This window comes from Aotus nancymaae, unplaced genomic scaffold (assembly GCF_030222135.1).
Source record: "Aotus nancymaae isolate 86718 unplaced genomic scaffold, 86718_ANA_hifiasm-v0.15.2.pri h1tg000041l, whole genome shotgun sequence".
NCBI lineage: Eukaryota > Metazoa > Chordata > Mammalia > Primates > Aotidae > Aotus > Aotus nancymaae.
The window spans coordinates 30,140,261-30,165,718 of record NW_026988455.1 but is presented as its reverse complement, the minus strand read 5'-3'; the positions used below and the strand labels follow the sequence as shown (position 1 = coordinate 30,165,718).

The window sequence follows — 25,458 nt, the reverse complement described above, 5'->3', positions numbered from 1 at the left end:
CAGAGAGCAGGGGATCAAACTTTCTCTGTAAAGGGCCAGAGAATAAATATTTTCAACTTTGGAAGCCTCGAGTTTTCTGTCTCAACAACTCCACCCAGTTGTTGTAGTAGAGAAGCAGCCACCACCAATACGTAAACAAATGTGTACGGGTGTGCTCCTATGAACACTGAAGTTAGAATTCGTATCATTTTTGTATGCCACAAAAATCTTACATTTCTTTTGATGTTTTTCAACCATTTAAACATGGGAAACCTATTTCTAGACCAAAGGCCATATGAACACAGGTGGTGACTAGGTGTGGCCTGCGACACCTTGTAGACACCACGATGAGGATGATGTGCGTTCCTGCCTACAGAGCACCCCGAAGCCTGCTGAGACCTGCAGACTGAATGCATGGAAGTTATTGTTACTCTCAAGTGCAGGGAAGAAGATACCAATACGGTTAAAGTCAAGCCCTTCAATGTTACCTTGCCTTTTACCTTAGTTGAAAAAGTGAGGGAGCACTGTCATCTCCCAGGGAGGAGTGAGAAAGAAGTGGGCATGAGACAGGTGGGTATATGAAGAGATATTTGGCAGCCCTGGCATCTAAAGAGCAGCTTTGCTGCCTGAGTCTAGGGTATAGTGACCTGAACATTTTAGCCAAAAAGTTAGCAAGAACACATGAAACTGAAAGCAAGAGACCCAGGGACCTGTTTGCTGCTGATGTTGTATAACTAGCCAGACCTTTGGAGTTATATCGGTAGGTGTAAAACAATATGTAAAAATAACAACTGTAACAGCCAAATTCAGCTACTTACATAACTTGGTATTGAGATTTTATACTACAAAGTTGCATCCAAAAATCGGGCGTTATGAAGGCTCTCCCACCACAGGGAAGCATGAACAAAGCCTTCCTACCCACTTGGCCCACGCTTGAACCACCCCTAGTACTCACATACTGAGCATGGAACCTTCTGCCCATCATGGTTATCATTCAGATGCTCATGCTGCCAACACGTGTAGTTCTGAGTCATGTGGGTGGGCTCTTATGAAAAAATGAGGGCATTCCTGAAGGAAGAAGAAAACCCCTGCAAGCACTGCCCCAGAGATATAAGAGCTTCCCGGAGGAGAGGCTCCTATTCCTTATTCCTCCACTACCCCTGTTACACTACCCTCCTTCCAATGAGGAGTGCTCGGTACTCCCTGAAACCCTGCACACACCACTGCACCCAATCAAAATGATGTCAGTGTTGCCACCAACCATTGCATAAACATAAAGCCAAAAATTAGAAATCATGGCTTGTCAAATGTGCACATCATTTAGAACTGCATGCTATAAAAGTAAGAGTTTTTGTTGTTACTGTCCTCTCATTCCATATTGGGAAACAAAGACAGAGAACAACATAGAAACCATTTATAGGCTCAAACTGCATTAACTTTCTGGGAGAAGAATCAAATATAAAACTTTTGATGAAATGGTTGAACTTGGGACAATAAAAGACACCTGGACCAACCTAATGAGCTGTCTCTAGAATAAGGTAAAAAGGTGTCCAAAGCTGGAGACCCTCCGTGGCTGAAACAAAAATCACAGCTGCTCTTCCTGGAAAGAAGCAATGGTAAGAAGAAAACTGGGAAGAACAAAGGCATCTAAAACTGAACCACAGTACTTGGGACTTAGTGTTTTTTGATTTATGTAAGGAGCTGTGTTGAGTTGTACAAAATTTACTTTCTTTTGTAAAGAAAATGGCATTTGGACTTCCACCCATTCCTAAAAAGAGCATTTCAATCCTAGTCAGAAAGCATTTATTATGAATCAATAACATGCGTAACCTCTTATGCTAAGCCATGGAGCAGGTGAAGAAATTTTCCAAACCCAGTGCTGGAGATTATGATGAGACAAGTATGGGTAAACCAATGAGGATGATGGGATAGGCTGCCCCTGGCTCTGGAGGCAGGGTTGCAGCCACAGCAGGGATCAGAAGCAGTGGATTGTGCAAAGCTTTACTGTCAAAAGAATGTGACCAAGGTCAGCAAAAAAGAGCAACATACACAAAGGGGGCTGGAGGTAGCAAGTCACAAAGCAAAGGCATGAAAACCTGCCAGAGGCTAAAGAAAAATGCTGAGGAGTATGGGAGGTTTAAAAATAAAACCCATGTCCACCTAGAAGCTCAGAATGGAACCCTATTTGGAAATAGGGTCTTTAGAGACGTAATTGATTACTTAATTACAATGAAGTCATACTAGGTTAGGGTGGTCCCTAAATCCATTGACTGATACCTTAAGAGAAAGAAGAATGAGACTTTGACACAGGGGCAGAGAGGAACACAGGGAGACACCGTGTGAAGATGGAGGCAGAGTGTGGAGTGAGGCAGCTACAAGCCAAGACAGGCCAAGGATTGCAGGAAACCAGCAGAAGCCAGAAGAGGCAGGAAGCAATCTTCCCTAGAGCCCTCAGGGGAAACATGGCCCTGCTGACACCTTGGTTGCAGGCTTCTGGGTTCCAGAAGAGTGAACAAATAGATTCCTATTGTTTTAAGCCACCAGTATGTAATAATTTATTATGGATGTCCAAAGAAACTAACATACTCAGTGAGGGGAAAACTGGAAGATCAAATGGAGTTGAGAGTCAAGCATCCAAGCTGGCCTCATGAATATGAGACCTGTAGCTTTACACCAGAGCAAAATCAACGCTCTTGGTCTCTCTCTCTCTCTCTCTCTCTCTCTCTCTCTCTCTCTCTCTCTGTCTCATTCTTAATTTTCTACTAACAAAAAAAATCATTCATTAGTAAGAGAGCTCTTTGTAAGATTAGCTCCAAGGGCGATGCTGGAAAGCTAAGGAACGAGACGTAAACATGAAGTACCAAGACTATCACCATCAGAGTCAGGAATTCCACGCCATCCCAGGTTTCCAGGGAGTGCAATCATAACTTCTGAGAACCATTGTCCTCAGCCAGCAATAACTTGACTCAGTACTGCTATTATGGCTGAGTTGTATGCATGTGCTATACAGAGGCTGAGGGGGTCCTTCCTACTCTGATTTGCATGCAGGAGAGTAGGAAGGACATTTCCAAACACCCCTGCCCCTTCAGGGTGCTTGGCAGCAGCACGGTCTCTGGTAAACAAGGCAAGAATAAGATCTTAACTACCTTGCTGTGCTAATCGGGCCTCAGACAGGCACCAGCCAGGATTAAGGGGAGAGCTTTAAACAAGCTTTAAATGAAGAGTAAGTGAGCTTTCTTTCTTCTAGGTCTCTGTTTCTATAAAACATGCTTAATGCATATGCACCCTGATTCCTTCCTTTCTTCCCTCCTTCCTTCCTTTCCTCTCTCCTTCATCTCTTCCTTCCTTCTCTCCTTCCTTCCTTTCCTCTCTCCTTCATCTCTTCCTTCCTTCCCTCCTTCCTTCTTTTCCTTTCTCCTTCCTCTCTTCCTTCCTTCCCTCCTTCCTCCCTTCCTTCCTTGTTTTGCATAAAGCTTTCTCTCCTTTTGTTTATTTTATTTTTTATCACCAAGTGATATAAGAATATATTCTCATGGTATAAGATAAGAGTGTAAAATAACTAAATATACTAAAATGCAAACGTCTCATGTCCCTCTAGTCCACTCTCTTCCCCAGAGGTAACCACAGTTAAGTATACATCTTTCCAGTCCTTCTTCTGTGCACTATATAGTCAGACAAAAAATTCCATTTTCATATAAAAGTATCATTCTTTATGTGGTATTTTAATCTGATTTTTAAATTCAACCATATATCTAATTGAAAATAATAAATAATGGACATATCTTTCTGTGTCAGTAATATATGTCTGCCTGTTTTTTAAACGACTTTGTGTACACATATAATTTAGCCTTGCCAAAATTGCTGGCCTTTTTAATTGCTTTCCCAATGTTGTAAGCAATGCTGTAATGAACATTGTTGCATAATAGATACCTGTGTGAATAAATTTTTGCTCTAGATAGATTTGTAGAAATTGACTTCCTGGACCAAAAGACAGAGGCATTTTTAATCTTGACAGATACAACCAGGTTACCCTCTAAAGTGGCTTTATCAGTTTATACACTCTCACCAGAAGTGTTACCCTCATTCTCATCAACTGGATATTATCAGTAATTACAATTTTCTCAGTATAGTAAATAAAAATATCTTATTCTAATTTGCATTTCTTTTGTAACTAATGATATCAAGCATCTGTTTGTGAGCTTCCTGGTCATTTATTTTCATTCCTTTTCTGAGTCTTTTGCATATTTTATATTTAGTGTTTCGTCTGCTGGTTTGCAGCACCATACATAATACATCCTGCATATTACTACTTTTTAAATGCTTGGCAAATGTTCTTCCCATTATTTTGCCTGTGCTTTAATTTGCTTTACAGTCCTTTATTCAACAAACATTTACTAAGAATCTGTTCTGTGCAGCAAAGTATTCTAGTTCAAAAGTTTATCTTTTGCACAAATTTGTCAGGATTTTGCTTCATTGTCTCTGGGTTTTATATTTTCCTTAGGAAGCCCTGGGCTACCCCATGATTATAAAACATATTCTTAAATTTTTACCTAAAACATTTATAGATTGCTAAACATATTAGGCTTTTGAGCACATCTAGAATTGATCCTGTGAACTGTGGGAGCAGTATCTGTAGCTTTTTCCCCCCCAACTGGAAAGACAACCGTCCAAAAATCATGCCTTAAAAAAATGCCTTGAATAAAAATTTATCTGCCCCAGTATGAAATACAATCTTTACCATAACCCATATTCCGTAAATAATGGATTGGTGTGGGTACTGGGAACTGCCTTCTTTTTGTTCCACTGATTACTTTCCCATTTCTGGCTCTATCTGAATTACTGTATGTGTCTCTAACTATGTCTCCTTTAATTGCTACAGCTCACGTGCCTTGGTTTATTAACAGAACAAGGACCAACCGGTGGCCTTTTTATATATTTATTGGAGAGCACTGAGCATTTTTCTTTTGCAAATGAATCTTAGGAACACTGTCAGATGCCACAAAGAATCTCACTGAATTTTTAATTTGAAAATTATTGAATGTATATATTAATTTCTGAAGAATTGACTTTTTAAAGAATATTAACTGAAATATGAGATGTCTTCATTTTTTGAGCTTTTTATCCACTCTACAACAATGCCACAGTAGGATTTCACAGTTTTAGTCATACAGATCTTGCACATTTCTGTTAACATTTATTTGTAAGAAATTTGTTTTTACTTGTTACTATAAATAATAGCATTTTCCCCCCATTACATTTGAAAAACGGTGCTTGTGTATAAGGCAGCTATTGTTTTAGGATATTGATCTCATAACCAAAGAGAAAAGGCATTAGTGGTGGGTAGGGCATGGCTAGGGAAGGCATGTGGAGAGCCTGGAGAGATTTAGAGAGGACAAAACCAGGTATAGGACACCATTTGGGTCTCCGAGAAGGATCCAGCATCCCTCAACACTATCGGCTTGGCTGAATGGAGTGAGGTGTAGAGGACAAGATGAAAGGAACCCCAGGGTAGTTGCGGGAAACTCTTCTGTGCAGAACTCTGGGAACACTGAAGAAATGGTGGCACAGTGTGTTTAGGCAGAGAGGAAGCCTTAGATAGCACACACAAGTTTCCTTGAGGTTGAGCAGTCTCTGCCTGTCCCAGAGGTGAATATAGATGTGCTGAGTGCCAATGAGAAAGAGACCCGGAGTGGGGACCACAAGAGGACAGTGTCTAGAGACTTGCACCCTAAGGCCATGGCAGGAACCACTGGCCTCAGCAGCACATACTAGCCCCACTCAAAGGCCAGGTGGAACCAGTTTCATCCCACCTGGATGCAGTGGGGAAAGATGCCAACAGCCTGAGACATACCGAGGAAGACTCAGGGAATGTACACGAGAGAGAGGTCACCCTCACTACTCATATGGTACATATGTTTCTCCAGCCTCATGATGCCATTCTGGGGTGGAAAGAAAGGAGCAAGCTCTTCATGTGGAAGGAAAAACAAATATGGAGTATGGGTTTTCAAGTGATTACATTTCAATTATGTATTGACTGAGCAATTTTCTGAAAGTGATCAAATTCTACACTAGCAGATCCTAGGCCGGGCACTGTGGCTCTCTCCTGTAATCCCAGCACTTTGGGAGGCTGAGGCAGCAGGATCACCTGAGTTCAGGAGTACAAGACTAGTCCGGCCAACATGAAGAAACCCTACCTCTACTAAAAATACAAAGAAATTATCTGAGTGTGGTGGTGGATGCCTGTAATCCCAGCTACCTGGGAGGCTGAGGCAGGAGAATTGCTTGAACTTGGGAGGCGGAGGTTGCAATGAGCTGAGATTGTGCCATTGTACTCCAGCCTGGGTGACAAGAGTGAAACTCCATCTCAAAAAACAAAAACTAAAACTAAACTAGCAGATCCTGAGTTACCCTGAAGTGACAAGATTAAATGCTTTGCCCTAAGAGAAAGAAGAAAATCACAAGCAAGTTGAATTCAGTCATAGGAAAATAATACTGCATTTCTGCACAACTGAGTCATAGTGTGTACCTTTTAAAAATTGTTTATGCTAATATAATTTGGGCAGCTACAAAGATCCTGTAGAACACGCAGTATCTGTCCTCTTGATGTGTGCCCCTTCATGTGTCCACATTAGGCCACATTCCACAGTTAGGTAGTCAAGGCTAAAAACTCTAAGTGATAGCAGGGTGTGGTGGCACGTGCCTGTAATCCCAGCTACTCAGGAGGCTCAGGCACAAGAATCGCTTAAATCCAGGAGGTAGAGGTTTCAGTGAAGTGAGTCAAAATCACGCCACTGCACTCCAGCCTGAGTGACAGAGTGAGATTCTGTCACCAAAAAAAAAAGCTCTAAGTGAGAAGTCACTGTTATGTTGCATAGCAACATTCCTTCATGAAAAGCAAGGACTCCGCAAAACCAAACATTCAAAAATATACAATTCAGTTAACACTTTGTTTGAAGGCAATCTGTTATCTGAGTACTCTTAAAGAAACAAAAAAATGGATCAACATCTCAGTCCACATTTGTACCTATGGACACAGCAATGGCATAGGGAAATTAGAAGGGTATTCCCTCTGCACTGCCCAATCATGAGGCCCACCTGCATTTTAACCTAATAGACAAGCAATAATGAAAAGTTTGATTTTAAGGTTCTAGTTCCAGGTAGAATGGGCTCATTGCACTCCACCTTATCTCTCTCACTGTATGCAGCTACAAAAGCTAGGCAGAATACATGCAGTCGCTATTAAAGAGCTCTGAAAAGTAAATAGTAGCAAGCAGATTGGAAAGGAAGATGAGAGTGCAAAGGACCCCATTAAACTTGTGGTGAATTCACCACGATTTTCCCTTCAGTATCTTCTGGACAGAACCCAGGAGATACCTGGAATCGGACATCAGCTCCTAAAGAAAATACTCCAGAAGCAGCTCCTAATTAAGGCTTCTGGAGTAGAAAGGGAAGTGCTGGTTGCAACGGTAGTAACAGCAAGGGTGCTGGAGATTTCTTTTCTGAAAAGTCTTAAGCCTAATTTCTTTAATAGTTATAAGACTACTCAAGTTATATAGTTTATTTGGGGTGAGATTTGGTAAGTCATGACTTCTGAGGAAGAGATCTATTTCATCTAAGCTGTCAATTTCTGTGCCCAAAGTTGTTCTGTGGGATCTGTAGTAATGTTCTTTCTTTTGTTCCTGATATTGGTAATTTATGCCTTCTCCCTCTTTTTTTTTCTCTCCTCCATTTTGCTAAAAATTCATTAATTTTCTTGATATTTTCAAAGACTAGCTTCTATTTTCATTGTGTTCTTCTATTATATACTGATAAACACAGCAACTTGGATGAATTTCAGAGTTATTATCTTGAGTTTAAAAGCTGATCTCAAAAATTGTATCCTGTATGAGTCCATTTATATTATATTTTTAAAAAAGAAAACTATACTGGCATGAAACAGACCAGTGGTTGTGAGTGGCTAGAAGGCAGTGATATCACCACAAAGGCACAGCGCAGGCAGGGTTTTGGGTGATGAAAACCGGAACACTGTTCCTGTTTGGCATCCTGTCCATGGTGGTGGTCATGAAAATCTATGAGTAAAGGCTCACAGAACGGCACACAAAAATAAAGTCAATTTTACCGTATGTTAATTCAAAAATCAAAATATTACCATCTCTTCTAAGTTCAGAGGAGATAAGACTTTGATTTAAGAAATACCTTAATGTAAAAATGTACGCCAGATTAGTAACTGTGTAATTAGTTTTTCAAGTAAACAGACATTTCTCTTTCTTCATAAGCTTGAAATTGCCCAGAAAGATAAATTTAATTATCCCTATTTCCAACAAGTTTTATAGAAGCAAGCATTCTCAGGTAACATTTGTGGGAGTTAGATTGTGTCATTTGTGTCATTAGATTTCTTTGTAACATTTTGTGTCATTCGATTCAAATGGCTACAAGCTCCTTGACTAGATATTTATCATCAAAAAATTTTAAAATGTATATATCTTTAGATCTAATTATTTCATTTCTAGAAATTTCTGGCACAGATGTACTTTTACAAGATGCAATACTGTATACAGCAAGTTTATTGCAGTATAATTTATAATAGCAAAATACCAGAAACCACCAAAACCACCTTTCTCTCTCTTAATAAATACATTAAGGGATTACACCTGCAATTCCAGCACTTTGGGAGGCCGAGGCAGGTGGATCACCTGACATCAAGAGTTCAAGACCAGCCTAGCCAATATGGCAAAACCCTGTCTCTACTAAAACTACAAAAATTAGCTGGGTGTGGTGGTACATGCCTGTAATCCCAGCTACTCAGGGAGGCTGAAGCAGGAGAATAGCTTGAACCAGGGAGGCAGAAGTTGCAGTGAGCCAAGATCACACCATTGCACTCCAGTCTGGGCAACAGAGTGAGACTCTGTCTCAAAATAAACAAATAAATAAATAACATACATGCATACAATTAACTCAGAAAACCATTTTAAAATCAGGCCAATAATCAATTACTGATATTTTAAAATTTCTACGATTAGTCAAGAAAAAATAACAAAGTGAAGAACAATATATAGAGATTGGTCTCATTGCTGTTTATCAGAGGACTTATACATGTTGGGGATTATATATATTCATAAAAATTCTTGGAAGGATATACAAAATATTGTTAGCAATTGTTATTTCTTTGGGGTGAGCTTGCTATAGGGGGAGAAGCAAGGAAATAGTTTTTATCTTCATTTTAAATCTTTCTAAACTGTTCAAAAAAACATCCACATGATATTTTTTAAAAACTAGTAAAAAAAATAATAATAATGCCTTTGTACAAGGTTTGTTAATCAGGATAGCTGACCTTCGGCCAATGCTGGGAAACATCATTCTTGGTGTTTCTGAACATCCTTCTGAATATCCATAGTCAGAATGATCTTAGTGGGGTCAGAGAGAAGGACCTGAACATCCTTCACCCTCTGTAAGTGAGAAACAGGTCCTCCAAGGAATTCTGCAGCCATTGCCTACTGAATGGTGATGTGAACATAAAAGGAGGAAGCCACTGGGGCTCTGTGACCAGACCCTTTTGATAAATTCATGGGTGAGTCCCTGAGGTTGAACTTGGTTTCTCTGGATTAACAATATAAAAGCCTCAGTTTAAAATTTTTCTAATTTAGAGTAAAGTTAATATTTATAGGGCATATGTACAAGAACACAGAAATTCTTCATAATCATCAACAACACAATAAACTAGGTTTGTGATCTTGAGAAGATCACGTAATTTTTTTTTCGGTAATGTCTTCAGCAATGCAACAGGGATTGGGTAATGGGTAAGACCCTTGCAGCTCTAGAATCATTGAGTCACCCTGTCTGGTTCAGACACTGAGTTTTATACAATTCTATTTTCCAGATTGAGATTTTATTTGTCATTAGATTAAAACTGGCCAGTAGCCAAATGCCAATCTTTATACTATTCTAACAAAACATTATGCATTTTAGGGTGGGTGCAGTGGCTCACGCCTGTAATCCCAGCACTTTGGAAGGCCAAGATGGGCAGATCACGAGGTCAGGAGTTCGAGACCAGCCTGGCTAACATGGTGAAACCCAGTCTCTACCAAAAATATAAAAATTAGCCAGGCATGGCGGTGTGCACCTGTAGTCCCAGCTACTCAGGAGGCCGAGGCATGAGAATTGCTTGAACCTGGGAGGCAGAGATTGCAGTGAGCCAAGATTGCACTACTGCACTCCACCTGGGTGACAGAGCGAGAATCTGTCTGAAAAAAAAAAAAGTCATTATACATTTTAGTTGATTGTTCAGATTAGAGACAATGCTCTTAAACACTGAATTTCTCACACTTTTTAAACTTCTCACAAAGTTTAAAGTTTTGCTTCTATTAAGTATTGAAATGCCTTTAAAGATAAATTTCTATTTCTAAACTGGGTATGGCTTAAGAACAAAAGGAAAATACTGCATGGCATTTATTTAATAAGAATCAAAGTCAAAGAACGATTTAATATACTGGAAAATAGTCTAAATATTTTCAAATATATAAACAAAAATATCAACATTTTGTAGTTAAGGGACAAAAGCTAGGAATCAGCTATTTTTTCCCAGGCATTTTAGCTCATTCTCATTATCCTGCATATCATACCATATGCAGCCTCCCGGGACCTCTGTCCTACTACTTCTGTTTGGATGCACATCCCAACTCTGTTCCAGTCTTGCCCCAATTCTGCTCCTGCCCCACCCCAACTCTGTTCCAGCCTTGCCCCAGAAGCCTGGCCTCCATGGACTTCCCACACCCACCGCTGCACTTGTGCGATCTGAACACTCATAGCCAGAGAGAGTTTTCCCTTGAAGGATGGAAGAGGGAGGGGAAGGAAAAGAAAGCGAACGAGGGAAGGAAGAATGAGAAGGGAGGAAGAGAGGGAGAAAGGGACAGGGAGGCAGAGAAAAAGAAGAAAGTTAAAGAAGAGCTACGTTGGCCACTAGTTTGTAGTTTGTAGTCCATGTTCAGTTTCTTCCTTCTTTCACCTGAGAACCCTGCCCAGAATAATTTCTTCATATTTGAAAAAGGAAAGAGCCCCTTGAACGATGACAAGTGACATAATATGCACTAACCGGATCTCTGATGAGAAACTGATTTATCGCCTGCACTTCAGAGCCCTGGGAAAGTAGATATGGAGGGATAAATGGATTTGGGGCAGGCAATAAATGTGCATTTCAGAAGTTCTCCTCCAAACTGCAAATAAAAGCAGGTTGGCTACAGCCTAGCATGAGAGGCCAGAACAAAACATCATGTCACCCAGGACCACTGGTCAACACCCTCCTCATAGGGTCCGGGTCCCAGGTGGACAACCAGAAAGTTGTTGTTACCCAAGCCAATTTCCCCAAGAGCTCACTGGTAAAAAAAATAATAATAACAATAATAAATAAAAAAGAAGAAGAAGAAGTTCAGAACACCAGAGATTTAAAACAATTACCCAGGGAAAAAAATGTTTTTATTTCATTTTTGGGAGTTCAAGGAATAGAAAAGGATGATACAGTCTTCAGCAAAGTCACGGTTAAGATTTTAGTTTCCAAACACATCTGCTTCTCCCATCTCCCTTAATACTGCACCCCCTCCCACACTTAACCACTGACTAGCAACCCTCATAATCAAAAGGAACCAGATACCTGGCGATTGTATTTAAGAGATATTTAACCATCCAATTCCAAAGCCCCTGTTCAAATATCAAATATGAAGGCAAGATGGTGGGGAGGGGGAGAGGCCCAGGAGACTACAGGAATAGTGACTTCTGGTGCAGATGAGGGTCATAGAAAAAGAGGGGAGAAGATACAGAGCTCGCCCGGGGAGAGAGAAGCCCCCACTCCCCTCAACACCTCTTCAACTCTACCTAGTTTTCCCCTGGGAGGAGAAAGTATTTCAGGAAACAGTATCTATCTTTGGACACGTTGTAGCAAAAGTAAAGTCACAGATTGACACTTACATTTCATTTGCTTGAAGATGGACTTGTTAGGTTCAAGCCAGTGCTAGGGAGGGAAAAAAAAAAGCAGAGATCAGGGGTCAAATTGCTGGACCATACACTGCATACCTAATAACTAAAAGGAATTCCAAAGTACAGCCTCAGTTTCCATAGATACTCTTCAGCATTCCACACTCTGAAGACCAACATAAACAACTTGGCAATAATCATAGTACAGACAAGGATATAAATTATAGAGTCAACATTTTCCAAGTAATATGTGAGTCAGACAGTTGCTAGGAGAGAGGGACAAGAGAGAGAATATGCATTCAAATGGGATGTTCTAGTACCCCTAATTGACTCCTAGGTGATTCTTTGAGCTCCATGGTTCTGTGAAAGACTTTTAGCACTTGACATCCACGACCTCAAAGAGTCACAGTCCAAGACAGCATCAGCATCCAGTCCTGCTTCCGGGCCAAATTCCCTTAAGAGGAATATTGGGCCAAGCTGGCATTATCCCTATCACATGCAGAGGCAATTCTTCATTTACAGTAGGGAAGGGAAAATGATCTTAAATATCTCATTTTCAGAGGCCTGAGGTCATCGAGAAGAAAAATCAGCTCTATCAGAAAACAAAGAAGTCAAAAGACCAGGAGAGCTCAGAACCATGTTACTGACAGGCCTTTGAAGTGGGCACCACACTGGTCCCGGTGGCTGGCCCTCTCCACAGCCCATACAAAGATCACTTCAACATGCTAAAAGCCAGGCAGCTCTTGAGATCACTAACCATGAGGTCCCTGAAGCTGCTCAGGGAATGTCAGTTAGAGTCACTTTATACACTTGTAGTTTAGAGATGATACGGGGGTGTCCTGGGGTATCCATCCTGAGGTCAGGGACCTCTCCCCCTTGAGGCACCCCACCTGCTTGATGCCAGAGAGGAAATCGGAAGAGCAAACTTACTGTCCATTGAGCTTTTGCACCATCCCCTTTGTGTTATCCAGTAAACCTCAGGTCCTGTATTATCCATATTCTTTGATGTAAATGCATAACCATAATAAGAGCTAGCATTTGTTGAGTGCTTACTAAATGCCAAGTGCCATTCAAACGTTTCCATGTGTTTTCTTATATAGTCCTTTCTACCACTCTACTTATAAATGAGAAACCTGGGGCTCAGGGTGTTAAACAGCTTGCCTAAGGTCACTCTGCTAATAAACAGTGAAGCCAGCCATGCAGCAGGATTCTAGTGCATGGGCCCTTAACCTCTCAGCTGCATGGCCTCCTAGCTGATCACTTGCTCTAAAATGTACATTCTTGGTGAACACTCCCTACTTTCTCAGGAGCTGAAAAACTGAATCATCAAACTAGTGGTTTCTAATCTAGAAACCACTGAGGGTGTCAGATCTCTGAAGCTTTCAAAAACAATAATGGGACTCTTATAAGTGTTTCAACATTATGGAAAGTCTAACAAAAAAAAACCCACATATTTACCTCTGACCAGGTTGCACAGGCAAACTGAAAAAGCAAGTCTTTTTGCTTCTGGTTAATATTATATCAACTCATTTGGGGACCCTTGTTCTCTCCTTCTAATCAGAAGTTATATAGTTATAACTGCACAGTGGAAAACTCATTGATTATATCACTTACTAGCTATAAACCTGGTACAAGATGCTCAATCTCTCTGTGTCTCAGTTTCCTCACGTATAAAATGGGAACAGTAATCACAGCCCACCTCATAGGGCTGTTGTGAGGATTTTAAAAGTTAACAAATGTAATATACACAGTGCGTGATGTGAAAATAGTAAAATGCTTGTTAGCTGATGCAGTTGTTGTTATCGTTATTTAATAGGTACAGTTTAATTGGTAGAACACATCTTTTAATATATGTGCTTCATGGAGGAGAATAATAAAAGAGGCCCCTGGTGATTAAATTACTGTTCTAGAAATAAATAGGAACATTTATAACTAAAGTAAGAAAGCAAATAGCAGAAAGAGATCAATACTTATTGCTATTGCTTTGCAGAGGAGAATCACCAGTCATTTTGCTAATAAAGTCCAAAATATAAATATGTTTTCAAAATTCTCCTTGCTTGGCATTCTTTGAACTCCTCAGCCCTTTCTTGTCTAACTTCAACCTGCTTCTCCAGCTTGTCTGTGACTCCAGGGGTGAAAAGTCAGTTTCATTTTGTGTACCCATACCAGGGCTGTGAAGAGAATACCAAAACCAGGTGCGGGCTCTGAGAGAATGAGTGCCGTGATGGATTGGCTTTGTCTGTCATGCCACTATAGATTGGCAATGTCTGCCACGGAGGGAATAGGGAACATGTAAGGCATGCCTGCAAGGTATTTGCCATCTGTGTCCTAAATAAATTATTTCCTCTAATTAAACTGGCCTCTTTGTTGTCCTAAGAAATACACCTTGCAGTTTCAGATCAGTTTCTACCATCCTTTTCCTTTTAACCTATTCACAACCTACCGTTGCCTTTCAGGCCTGGTGTATCTGTTACCCACTTCTACAACATGATCATTACACACTTTTTCGGGACAGCTATTCTCCCCCAAAGGGATAGTCACGGGTACAGAGTACTAGGAAAAATAAGCCAGCAATAATGTTTCAAGGAATGACAGGAAATCATTTATTCAAAGAGGGCCAAGTTCAACTTGTTAGTATTCATTAAACCACTAACACAGGAACAGAAAACCAAATACCAATACCATATGTCCTCACTTATAAATGGGAGCTAAATGATGAGAACACATGGACACATAGAGGGGAACAACACACATTGAGGCCTATTGAAGGGTGGAGGGTGGGAGGAGGGAGAGGATCAGGCAAAATAACTAATGGAAACTAGGCTTAATACCTGGGTGATGAAATAATCTGTACAACAAACACCTATGATGCATGTTTACCTATGTAATAAACCTGCACATGTACCCCTAACTTAAAAGTTTAAAAAGGCCAGGCACAGTGGCTCATGCCTGTAATCCTAGCATTTTTGGAGGCCAAGGTGGGCAGATCATTTGAGGTCAGGAGCTTGCCATCAGCCTGACCAACATGGTGAAACCCTATCTCTACTACAAATACAAAAATTAGCCAGACGTGGTGGCAGGCACCTGTAATCTCAGCTACTCAGGAGGCTGAGGCAGGAGACTCACTTAAACCCAGGAGGCGGAGGTTTCAGTAAGCCAAGATCACGCCATTGCACTCCAGCCTGGGCCACAAGAGTGAGACTCTGTCTCAAAAATTAAAAAAAAAAAAAAAAAAAGGAAGTTAAAAAATAATCTGACAGGCACATGGCCCAGCAATTTGTTTATTCTCCAACAGACCATGTGAACAAAGAGGTACCCAACAAGAATTTTCACTGCAATATTATATAAAATTACAAAATATTAGAAATAACATTAATGGCCATCATCAGGAAAATGGGTACATAGACTGTGGTCTATTCATATTCTGGATGATTCTGCAGCAGTATTTTCTTTATGTGTAACATGGACAGATGTCTAAGGCACACTGTGGGATAAAGAAAAGTAAGCTGCAAAATTTATCACTATAACTGCAATTAGTTCTCAAATTGTGCACTAAACCACCACAGAGAAACACAACCATAGTAGACATTAGTCAGCACCATGTGAATTATGAACTCAAAGGAGTACTCAGTTCCAACATTAGATTGTGCTATATTCTTTTTTTTTTTTTTTTTTTTTGAGGTAGGCTTCTTATGTTGCCCAGGCTGGTCTCAAATGCCTGGGCTCAAGCAATCCTCCTGCCTTAGTCTCCCAATACTATTTTTTTGCAATGTATATGTATAATGTATTACATATCTACTAAGCTTTTAGGATATAACTACTTGTTTGGATCTAACTCTAATTAGATGAAACTGTTAGGTATTCTCCTGGCCTATGGAGGCCATGAAATAATCACTAAGATACTAAGAGAGAGTCATTAATTGAGAAAGTCTGGGAGGCTTTAAACTACTTTCATATATTTAATATATTTTCTTTTAAAATACAAAGTACAAACATTACCGAATATTCAAAAATACATACATAAGCATCTACATATATATTTAAAGATCTGAAATGATAGCAAAATAAGACTAATGGGAGAGGAAAATAGAGGTGGGAACACCAGTTTAGGAGTGTTAGCCAAATAAAACCATGACTCCAGTATTTTCCGTGATGTTTTAACTTTAATTTGTTTACATGTATTGGTGCATAATACAGTCTGGATGTGTGTCCCCAACCAAACCTCATGTTGAACGGTAATCCTCAGTGTTGGAGGTGTGGCCTGGTGGGAAGTGATTGGATCATGGGGGCAGATTTCTCATTAATGGTTTAGCACCTTCCTCCTGGTGCTGTCCTTGTGATAGTGAGTTCTTGCAAGATCTGGTTATTTAAAAGAGTGTGGCACCTTCCCCCCACTCCTGCTCCTGCTCCTGCTCCCACCGTGTGAGATGCCTGCTCCCCCTTTGCTTTGCTTTGTAAGCTCCCTGATGCCTCCCCAGAAGGAGATGCTGATGCCATGCTTCCTGTACAGCCTTCTGAACTATGAGCCAACTAAACCTGTTTTCTTATCAATTACCCAGTCTCAGATATTTCTTTACGCAATGCAAGAACAGCCTAACACAGTACATTACACAAATAATTAAAAATCTATTTTTTAAAATATGACAGCTAATGTCTACTCAGAGGATGAAAGTGATTTCATGTAAATTAGCCTGAAGGAATTCACACACGACAGGCAGATATAAAACCCAGCTGAGCACCCAGGGTTGACACTGTGGTCAGACCCAGGAGGCAGAAGGCCTCGATTCAAATCCCAGCCCTAACACTGACAAGCTGTGGACTTTGAGCAAATTCCTTGGTTTCCTCACCTTCAGGAGCATGGGGAAGTTTAAATGGATTAATTCACAAAGAAGGCCTTAGAATAGAGCTTGGTGCGGCATGAAGGCTCAATAAGCACTAGCTGTTACCACCTTTACACTCCATGAAAGAGACTTCTTACTTTGTACCATGGCAGTTTCCAGGAGTCTGTGTCCTTCTTTTTTTTTTTTTTTTTTTTTTTTTGAGACAGTCTTGCTCTGTCATCCAGGCTGGAATGCAGTGGCACGATCTCAGCTCACTGCAGCCTCTGCCTCCTGGGTTCAAGCAATTCTCCCACCTTAGCCTCCCAAGTATCTGGGACTACAGGTGCAGGCCACCATGCCCGGATAATTTTTGTACTTTTTTTTTAGTAGAGATGGGGTTTCATCATGTTGGCCAGGCTGGTCTCAAACTTCTGACCTCAAGTGATCCACCTGCCTCAGCCTCCTACGGTGCTGGGATTACAGGTGTGAGCCACCATACCCAGCCTAACTTTGTCCTTCTCTTCCTCCCCCTCACTCTCCCTTCTGTTCGATATGAGGAGATTAGTTATCTATACAAATGAAATGCCAGCTGTTAGCCCTTTGCCTCCCTCTTCATCCCCTTCCTCTCTCTCCTCTCTTTTCTCATTCTTCCAAATAGAGTTATGAGTTGGCCAGTGAAGTGGAGTCTGGACTATACCAATAACTCCTGCTATTATTGGAGGTACAGATGGATTACACTTGAGGGAAAAAATAACCACCATGATGTGGCATGCTTGGTAATTAGATATAAGGCTTAGAAAATTTATTGCATTGCTTTTTTCCTTTTGATTGCCACTTACCATATATGCTATTCTGATTTTTGTAATTTTTTTTTTTTTTTTTACTGGAAACTGAGATTCCTAAGAGAGGCAGAAAGGAAAACCTGGAAACAAAATATCTGAATTTGTGGCTAATTTACTGTAGCCAAAATCTTCTTTTTCCCAACTCTCATTTAGAATAAAAATGCCAAAGGCTATGGAAGCTAAGACCCCATCATTGATTCTACAGAATGAACTAGGGAAGTAAGATGAACTAATGGATGCATTCCTTAGTATGATTTGAAGGTACCAGGAAGATACTGTCAAGGCCCAGCAGCCTGGTGCTTTTTAGGAAGGCTACCCTCAGTTTACCAGAGTCCACCACAGGGTAGAGAATTGAAACTTCTTATCCCTCCTTACCCTCCACAAACCAGGGTAGGTCTTAACCAATGACTGTCAGATGTGGTAGTATAAATACCTCTGCTCCCTCACCCCTTGGATGGGACAGTTCTAAGGCATGGCCTACACTGATTCCAGAACTCCCCTATGGGACTGAGCCCAAATTGCCCTCTACATGACTTTGCCCAGCATTACACACTCACCTGGCCTCCTTCCCTTCCCTGACCTAATCTTCTACTCTCCTACAAGTCTTTTCCTGGAAACACTTCCTAACAAATCACTTATACAGAAATTTTTATCTCAGGCTCTGCTTCTTCAAACCAGACCTAAAACAGCCTCCCTAACTCTCCACCAAAAGCTGTCTTCCATGGTGTTTAAAATCCTTTCCCTGGGGTTTATCCCCTTTGCCTTAAGCTTAAACTCTGGAAACCTGCAAAGCCCCTGTGAAAGATTCCAGTTTTTAAAGGTTTTCAGAATTATTGCAATCTACCTGCCCATATTTCAAGATTATTCTTAGAACAAATTTATTTTTTTTTGAGAGCAGTTTCAAGGAAAAAAGGTGAGCTACACAAAGGGGTTGAAAAGCAAAGAGATTCCTAAACCTTCTATGTTTTGATTTCCTTATCTGTAATCTTGGTGGAGATGGTGGGAGACTGATTCTAGAACTCCTGAGATTCCTTGTTCTAACAGTCTACATTCTATGAACCTGAAGAATGAGGATATTGCTAATGATTGTGTCTTTCTTTTTTATTTTGCTAGGCCCAGCTGCACTTAGCCCTGAGAGATCATTTTTCTCTACCTCATCATACAAATGGTGCATATCTTTCATATATTCTCATTTTGGCTTGGTTGTGGAAAAAGAAAAAGAAGGTGAGTATGAGGTGGTAATTTGTGACTAAGAAGACTGATTTTTAATTTGGCCGCTGCTAAAACAAAAAAAAAAATGCATCTAAAAGTAAACAATATAGCACTTGGTTATCTTCAAACCTTTGGCTTCTGTTGAAATCGATTCAGCATATGATTACAGAATAAATTACACACTTCTCTGTTTACTTTCTCTAAGCCCTTGGTACACTAAACCAGAGTAATTTGTAGCCCAGAGAAATATGTTAAATAACCCAGGGGGCTTTTAAAAAGAATGAATGCACCTCCCCAAACAAGAGACTGTTTTTCACCTCAATAGTAACCAGATCCAAAATCTGACCAATTCCCATGATGAACCTAAAAAGATGGCCTGATTCTCATATCCACCTAGACAAAGCCCCAGAGTAACTTAGTCCCTGCATTATCATGCAGCCAATTTATGTCATTCCCAGCCCCTTTGGCCTCTTCTGGGGAAAAAAAGAATGCTGTCTGATGAATGCAGCCTTATCAGTGTTCCAGATTATAAGGCTATAGCTAGGCCTAGTTATTTAGCTGCCAATAATCATGGTTTCTATTCCAGTTTCAAGAAAATCTATGACACAACAGCAACAACAACAACATCAACAAAACTATAGATCAGGAATGCTCAAAATTGTTTGTCCATTTGGAAATCAATCTATGTAAGAATATTCGCCGGGCACAGTGGCTCACGCCTGTAATCCCAGCACTTTGGGAGACCAAGGTGGGTGGATCACTGGAGGTCAGGAGTTTATTCCTGGCCAACATGAGGAAACCCTGTCTCTACTAAAAGTACAAAAATTAGCCAGCCGTGGTGGTTTGTGCCTGTTGTTCCAGCTACTCAGGAGGCTGAGGCAGGAGAGTTGCTTCAACCCGGGAGGTGGAGGTTGCAGTGAGCCGAGATCGTGCCACTGCACTCCAGCCTAGGCAACAGAGTGAGACATTCAGAACTTATCACTTTTCCCCAAAAACCTGTTTGTTCTCTTTCCTGTACAACTTATTTGGTAAGTGGCTCCACCTATACTTGGAGCTCTAAGCAGCCATGTAAGAAGTTCAAACACTATGCTGGAGAGGTCACCTGGAAAGGGCCTAAATTGCATCAGAGGGAGGGGATCCCTGAGCTCCACCTTCCAGCCCTCTGCATCAAGGCACCAGGCATGTGAATGAAGATGTCTTGAATCCTCCAGACCGGACTAGCCACCAGCTAAACACTACTGAGTGATCCAGTCAACACCATGTAAGGCAGAAGAATCTCCCAGCTGAGCCCTGCTCAAATCTCTGACCCACAACATGCTGTGATATAATAAAATTATGTTGTTTTAAGGCACAAACTTTTGGGAAGGCTTGTTAAACAGCAACAGATAATGAGAACTACTAGATCCTCATCATTAACCTCTGCACATGTAACATACAACTACTACTGAACCTTGAAGGAAACAAAATAGTCATTTTCTAATCTATACTGTTTTTATTTCTCCAAGTCATGCATCATAGCCATTCTTATCTTCCCAGTTAGACTTCAAGTTATCTTTAAGGCTACTTTGAAACTTCCAAACCTGCCGGTCTCTAGTCAGCTCTGCTGCTCTTGCCTGCTGGAAGCCTCCAGTGAGTACTTCACTCTCCAGCCATAACACTTAAACCATTTTCCTGACTGACTTCTGCCCAGACTGTCCCACCACCAACAGAGGAAAAACTTCCTACCTTGGATATCTTTCTGATTTTTCCTGACTCAAACAAGGAATGGCATTTTCCCAGCCCTTGCCTTCTGGCTCAAATGAGATAACCAGGTCATGTGTTTGCCCCTCCCCTTCCATTAAAATGTTGACATCCCCATTTGCTACGGGACTTCTAGATGACAACATTCTATCAAGCATCCAGTTCCCTCCTCAGGAGAGGTTATCAGATGTAAACAGAGTCGATTATGAGCCATCCCTTTAGTTAAAGACCAAGTTCTGCTTTCTGCTGAAGGAATCTGACAATTTCCCCAAATGCATCAGTGTTCAATTGAGCTACAATTGAATCACTGACAATATATCCCATTTTCAAGCTGTCACAATAGTACTGTCTTCCTTTTAACCTGAGTGCCCAAGGTCCTTTCCCTCAAAGCCAACTTACTTGTACATATCTGCCCCCAACACACACACACAGACATCCAAGAAGTCTTGATTTTTAATACCTCTTGACACGTAAATAAAAGAGGACTCATTAAGCAGACAAATTTGTGATCAGTGACTTGAGGCGGCCACACAACCCTTTCCTTCAGTGCAGGGCTGCCCTAAATCTTAGGTACCACTCTTGCTCCTAGGGACGAGCATCTGTGAAGCAATTATCCTGAGAAGCAGGAAGCAGCCTCTCAATGGCAGGAGCAGCTGGTGGGACATAATGCTGTCTGGCTTCCTGGCACCATCCCCAGAGTGAAACCTCCAATCACTGGGCCTGTTTTTATTTCATTCCACGACCTCCCCAAGGTGCCTCTAGAAAAAGCAAATTGCTCTAACATAGACAAGGTCTTTTCCTGTTATTAATAAAACTCACCGATAGGCTCACTAGTTCCTTCTGGCTACCAACATAAAAGCCTCAGGGCTGGGAGGGTGGGGGATCAGGGCTGAACGTGACCTTGCATCCGTGATTTCCTGCTCATTATCAGAAAACCTACTAAATCCTCTGGTGTCTGGTAGACATTAAGACAGAATGCCCTATCACTGAGCACTTGAGGAGTGTACCCCAAAGATGGAGATTTCCAAAGTGAATTCTGTGTCTTTGGGTGTGAGTCAAAATTAGAAAAGTCAACAACACTGATGCAAATGGGTTAAACAGATAATTAGCGATTCGGAAGTTAAAACCAAAAGCATTGAGTACAACCTCCCTCCAGGTTGCAAAGCAGCATCCTACAACCCAGTTCTAGTGTCATTCCTCCCCCGGCTGGGCTGGGAGCTGGGGCACTCAGCTCGATGGCACAGGGTGAGGGGTGACTTCCTTAGCTGGATTTGGGGAAGGAAAAAGCGTAGAAAAACAAAAGGGGAAAACCCAGGACAACAGACATTTCAAACCGTAGCCATGGAAACTAGAGCTAAGAAATCCAGCTAATTATTTCAAAAACTTCATCTTTCCAAAGGGAAGTTACCCAAATGCCTGAACAGAAGTGGCAAAAGGAATATACTGGCGTAAAAAAAAAAAAAAAAAAAAAAAATCTAAACTTAAGCCAAGTGCTACCTCCTTCTAGAATTACTTCTAAACTTATTGTCCCAGTTTTCTCCATCAGTAAAATGGGGAGAATGCCACCCACCTTTACCCTAATCTCAGGCAACTAAGATTATACATGTTCCTTAGAAGATGAATGTCGTAGAAACCGAGGGGATTTTTTTATTGGCCAGAATTCAACCTATCCTTCCCTATATCAAATTAAAAAAATAATAATGGAAATGCTGGGCCCTTGACAATAAAATAGCAAAAGGTAGTCGTCATTTCCTGACTCAGTCTTTCCCACTTCCAGAGCATCTGGGGCATGAGACATCTTGCCAAACATATGGTGTTCCAAATGTAATTGTGCTAAATATTTAATATTCGACAATGGTTTACTGTAAATCGAGTTGTAGGCAAACCACCAGCCCCCAAGGCAAAGGTAACTTTCACTTCAGCTTCTCTAACTCATTTGATTTTTCTCATTTAATTAGCTTTCTATCTGAATAATTCATCAGCTTTACTTGTCATTAAGAAAAACGCAGGAGCTGGTGAAAAAAAAATGTTGATCAATTAATATCTGCATAAAATGTCCATACCAGCATGTCTCTGTTTGTGTCTTTGAGTCCATTCTTTTTAATTATCCAAGGCCCATTTTCTTCCTTCTCTCTCCAAAGATCTTAATAGTAGTGCCTCTTGCCTTTAAAAGATGTTCTTATAAACATTTCTAAGTTTTAGAGATGCTAATCATGACTGTGTTTCCTCATGTCTCACCTGGACCTAGCCAATGCATAATAATGACAACTAAGAGTGAAAATAACACATACCATGTACTCAAGGTATACCATGTGCTAAGCATTGATATACCTTATCTTTCATTCTCATATCAGCTCTACAGGTAAGTACTGTTACCTGCTTTATCCATCAGGACAAAGACTCAGAGAGCTGTATAGCTTGGTCAAGATCACACAGCTCACTAATCCTTACAGTTGTGTGCAGCAACTACCATGTAACCCAAGTGAAAGCTACACTCACATCGTATTCTCAAAATCGAAAGACTATGACAGCTGTATGATGCAGAGAAAAAAGGGAATCATTCAGGAACACCTCCAAGCAATTTAGTAGCTACATCAGATAAGACAGTTTTGTTTTGAGGGTGGCCCCCATTCTTGCCTTTACTACCCAAGTCTGGGCATTAAAAATTACGTTAAATCGACTAAAAATATAAAGAACAAGAAACAACCTAAACACTTCTCTTTTATAACTTTGGTTTAAAATTTTAATAATTTTAGGCATATGAAGAAAGTTGCAAAAATGGTAAAGTATAACCTTCAGTCATCTTCCCCTAATGTTAGCATCCTGTGTAATCACAGTACAATTATCAAAATAAGAAGCCAATACTAGCACGAGAGCATTAACTAAACCACAGACTTTCTGTGGAGTTCACCCAGTTTTCCCACTTCCATACTTGTCTATGTTTCAGGATCCCACATTGCCTTGGGCTGATGTGTCTCTCCAGTCTCTCACTGTGAATCCAGTTTGTCCTTCTCTTTCATGACCTCTACACTTTTGAAGGTCAGTTATCTTGGAGAATGTCCCTCGCATTGAATTTCCCTGATGTTTTCTCAATATTTGATTGAGGTTATGTATTATTGGGAAGAACACCACAGAGATGATATATACTTCTCAGTGCATGGTATCAGGAGGTACTTGATGTTAATATGTCTTCTTACTGGTGATGATAATCTTGGTCTCTTGGTTAAAGTGGTATCTTCCATGTTTCTCCACTACAGAGTTATTATTTTTCCCTTTGTAATTAAAAAATGCCTTGGGAAGGAGGGGATACTTTAAGACTATGCAAATTTCTTGTTTCTCCTTAAACTTTTACATACTGATTTTAGCTCTTACCTGCAATAATTATTGCGTATGGTGATTTTCTATTTCCCTCATCTGTCTACATTTATTAATTAAAATTATTCTGTGTGGAAGAGCTGACCCAAGTCTTCCCTTTAATTTTTATTCAATTAATTATTTATAACAGTATGGACTCCCGGATATTTATTTTATTCTATGGGTTATAATCCAATACTATTGTTATTTTGTTACACCAATTGTTCCTTAATGTCTAGCCTTATGTAAGCCACTGTTCCTCTCTGGCCCTTCCTTAAAGGCTTTTCAGCAAGACGAGACTACAGTGAGTAAAATTCATGGCACATGATAGATGTTCAACTAAATAGTAGCTAGAATTACATCTGCAGGTTGGCTATTTATCATTTAGAATTGAATTTTGCACAAAATAACCTGTTTGCAGTGGTGATTAGAGGACTTATATAGTCCACAGTTTATTTGGTCCACAGGAACTTTGATCTAGAATCCTAAACTCACTCACTCTCCCACTTACTAACTGTGAAACCTGGGACAAGTAACAACTTCTTTGAGCTTCTTTCCCTCTCCTACAAGTGTAATATCTTCAGAAGCTACAAAAAATTATGGCTATGAATGTTTTTATATTATGGTCCCCAGACCAAAGCTGGCTTGACTGCATCAAAATTAGAATAGGAATAGGCTAAATACATGTTCCTGGCCCCAGCCCCATGGGTTCTGATTTAGGAGGTCTGGAATAGAGTCCACACTATGCATTTTAAGCAAACAACTAAGGTGATTTTCTCATGGGGCCAGATCTGGGAACCAGTGTTATTCAGTAAACACCACATGCACCCCTCCCTCCCTGACATCATGTCAGCCCTACGTGCCCACCACTGTCCTGCCACCTTCCTCTCAACTCAGGTGAATTCCTGGGCCATCCAAAGGTTACTGCAAGTCCTACAGGAAACCAAAATCCTTCTGAGCTGTAATACTTCATTGCATCCCTTTATATAAACTTGGGTTCTTAGGACTCCAAGAGCAAAATAAGATTCACTATGTTTCAGATGCAAATCTAATCTATTTCCTAAATACCCTCTTCTTTACAGAGATACACTCTGTGAGCCTTTCCTCATGGTACTGGGTCAGTAAATACTAAACTAAGAGCCAGATGAGGTGCCAGGGAGGAAAGAGGAGACAGGAAGAAGATCAGGAACATTGGGGAGGAGGGGAGCCAATTAAAGAAGGCAGAAGGGTCCTATCCCCACTTTCAGGCCACCCCCAGGTGACCCCTTCACACCCTGCCCTGCAGAGACCCGAGTGTGTACTGAGCCTCCAAGCCCATGGCTGAAATCTCTTAACCCACGACTGGGACCCACCCAGGAGCTGGGGTGGAGATTCCCAGTGGTCTTTGGATATGAAGGGCACACATCACGTGGTTCTGGTATATGCTACACTGAACACATCTGGGCTGCTATACTAGTCAAGAGGTGAGACTCTCCTGCTCACTCTTACCCACCAACAGATACCAGAAAGGGTAGGTATCTCCAGGAGCAAGAATAAAACAGGGGCTT

The 25,458-nt window shown here is 40.8% G+C and overlaps 1 protein-coding gene across 5 annotated transcripts in view; it reads right to left on the bottom strand.

The window, feature by feature from the left end:
* The window catches only part of FRMD3 (FERM domain containing 3), a 297,724-nt gene that overhangs the window by 119,803 nt on the left and 152,463 nt on the right, over positions 1-25,458 (bottom strand). For 4 of the 5 annotated variants that reach the window (XM_012472145.2, XM_012472144.2, XM_064361621.1 and 1 more), the window contains exon 3: positions 11,938-11,980. In XM_012472145.2, coding sequence (XP_012327568.1) covers positions 11,938-11,980 — 43 coding nt within the window. Of the gene's footprint in view, positions 1-11,937; positions 11,981-25,458 lie in introns of those variants that run through there. The other variant, XM_064361623.1, reaches the window with a different exon arrangement.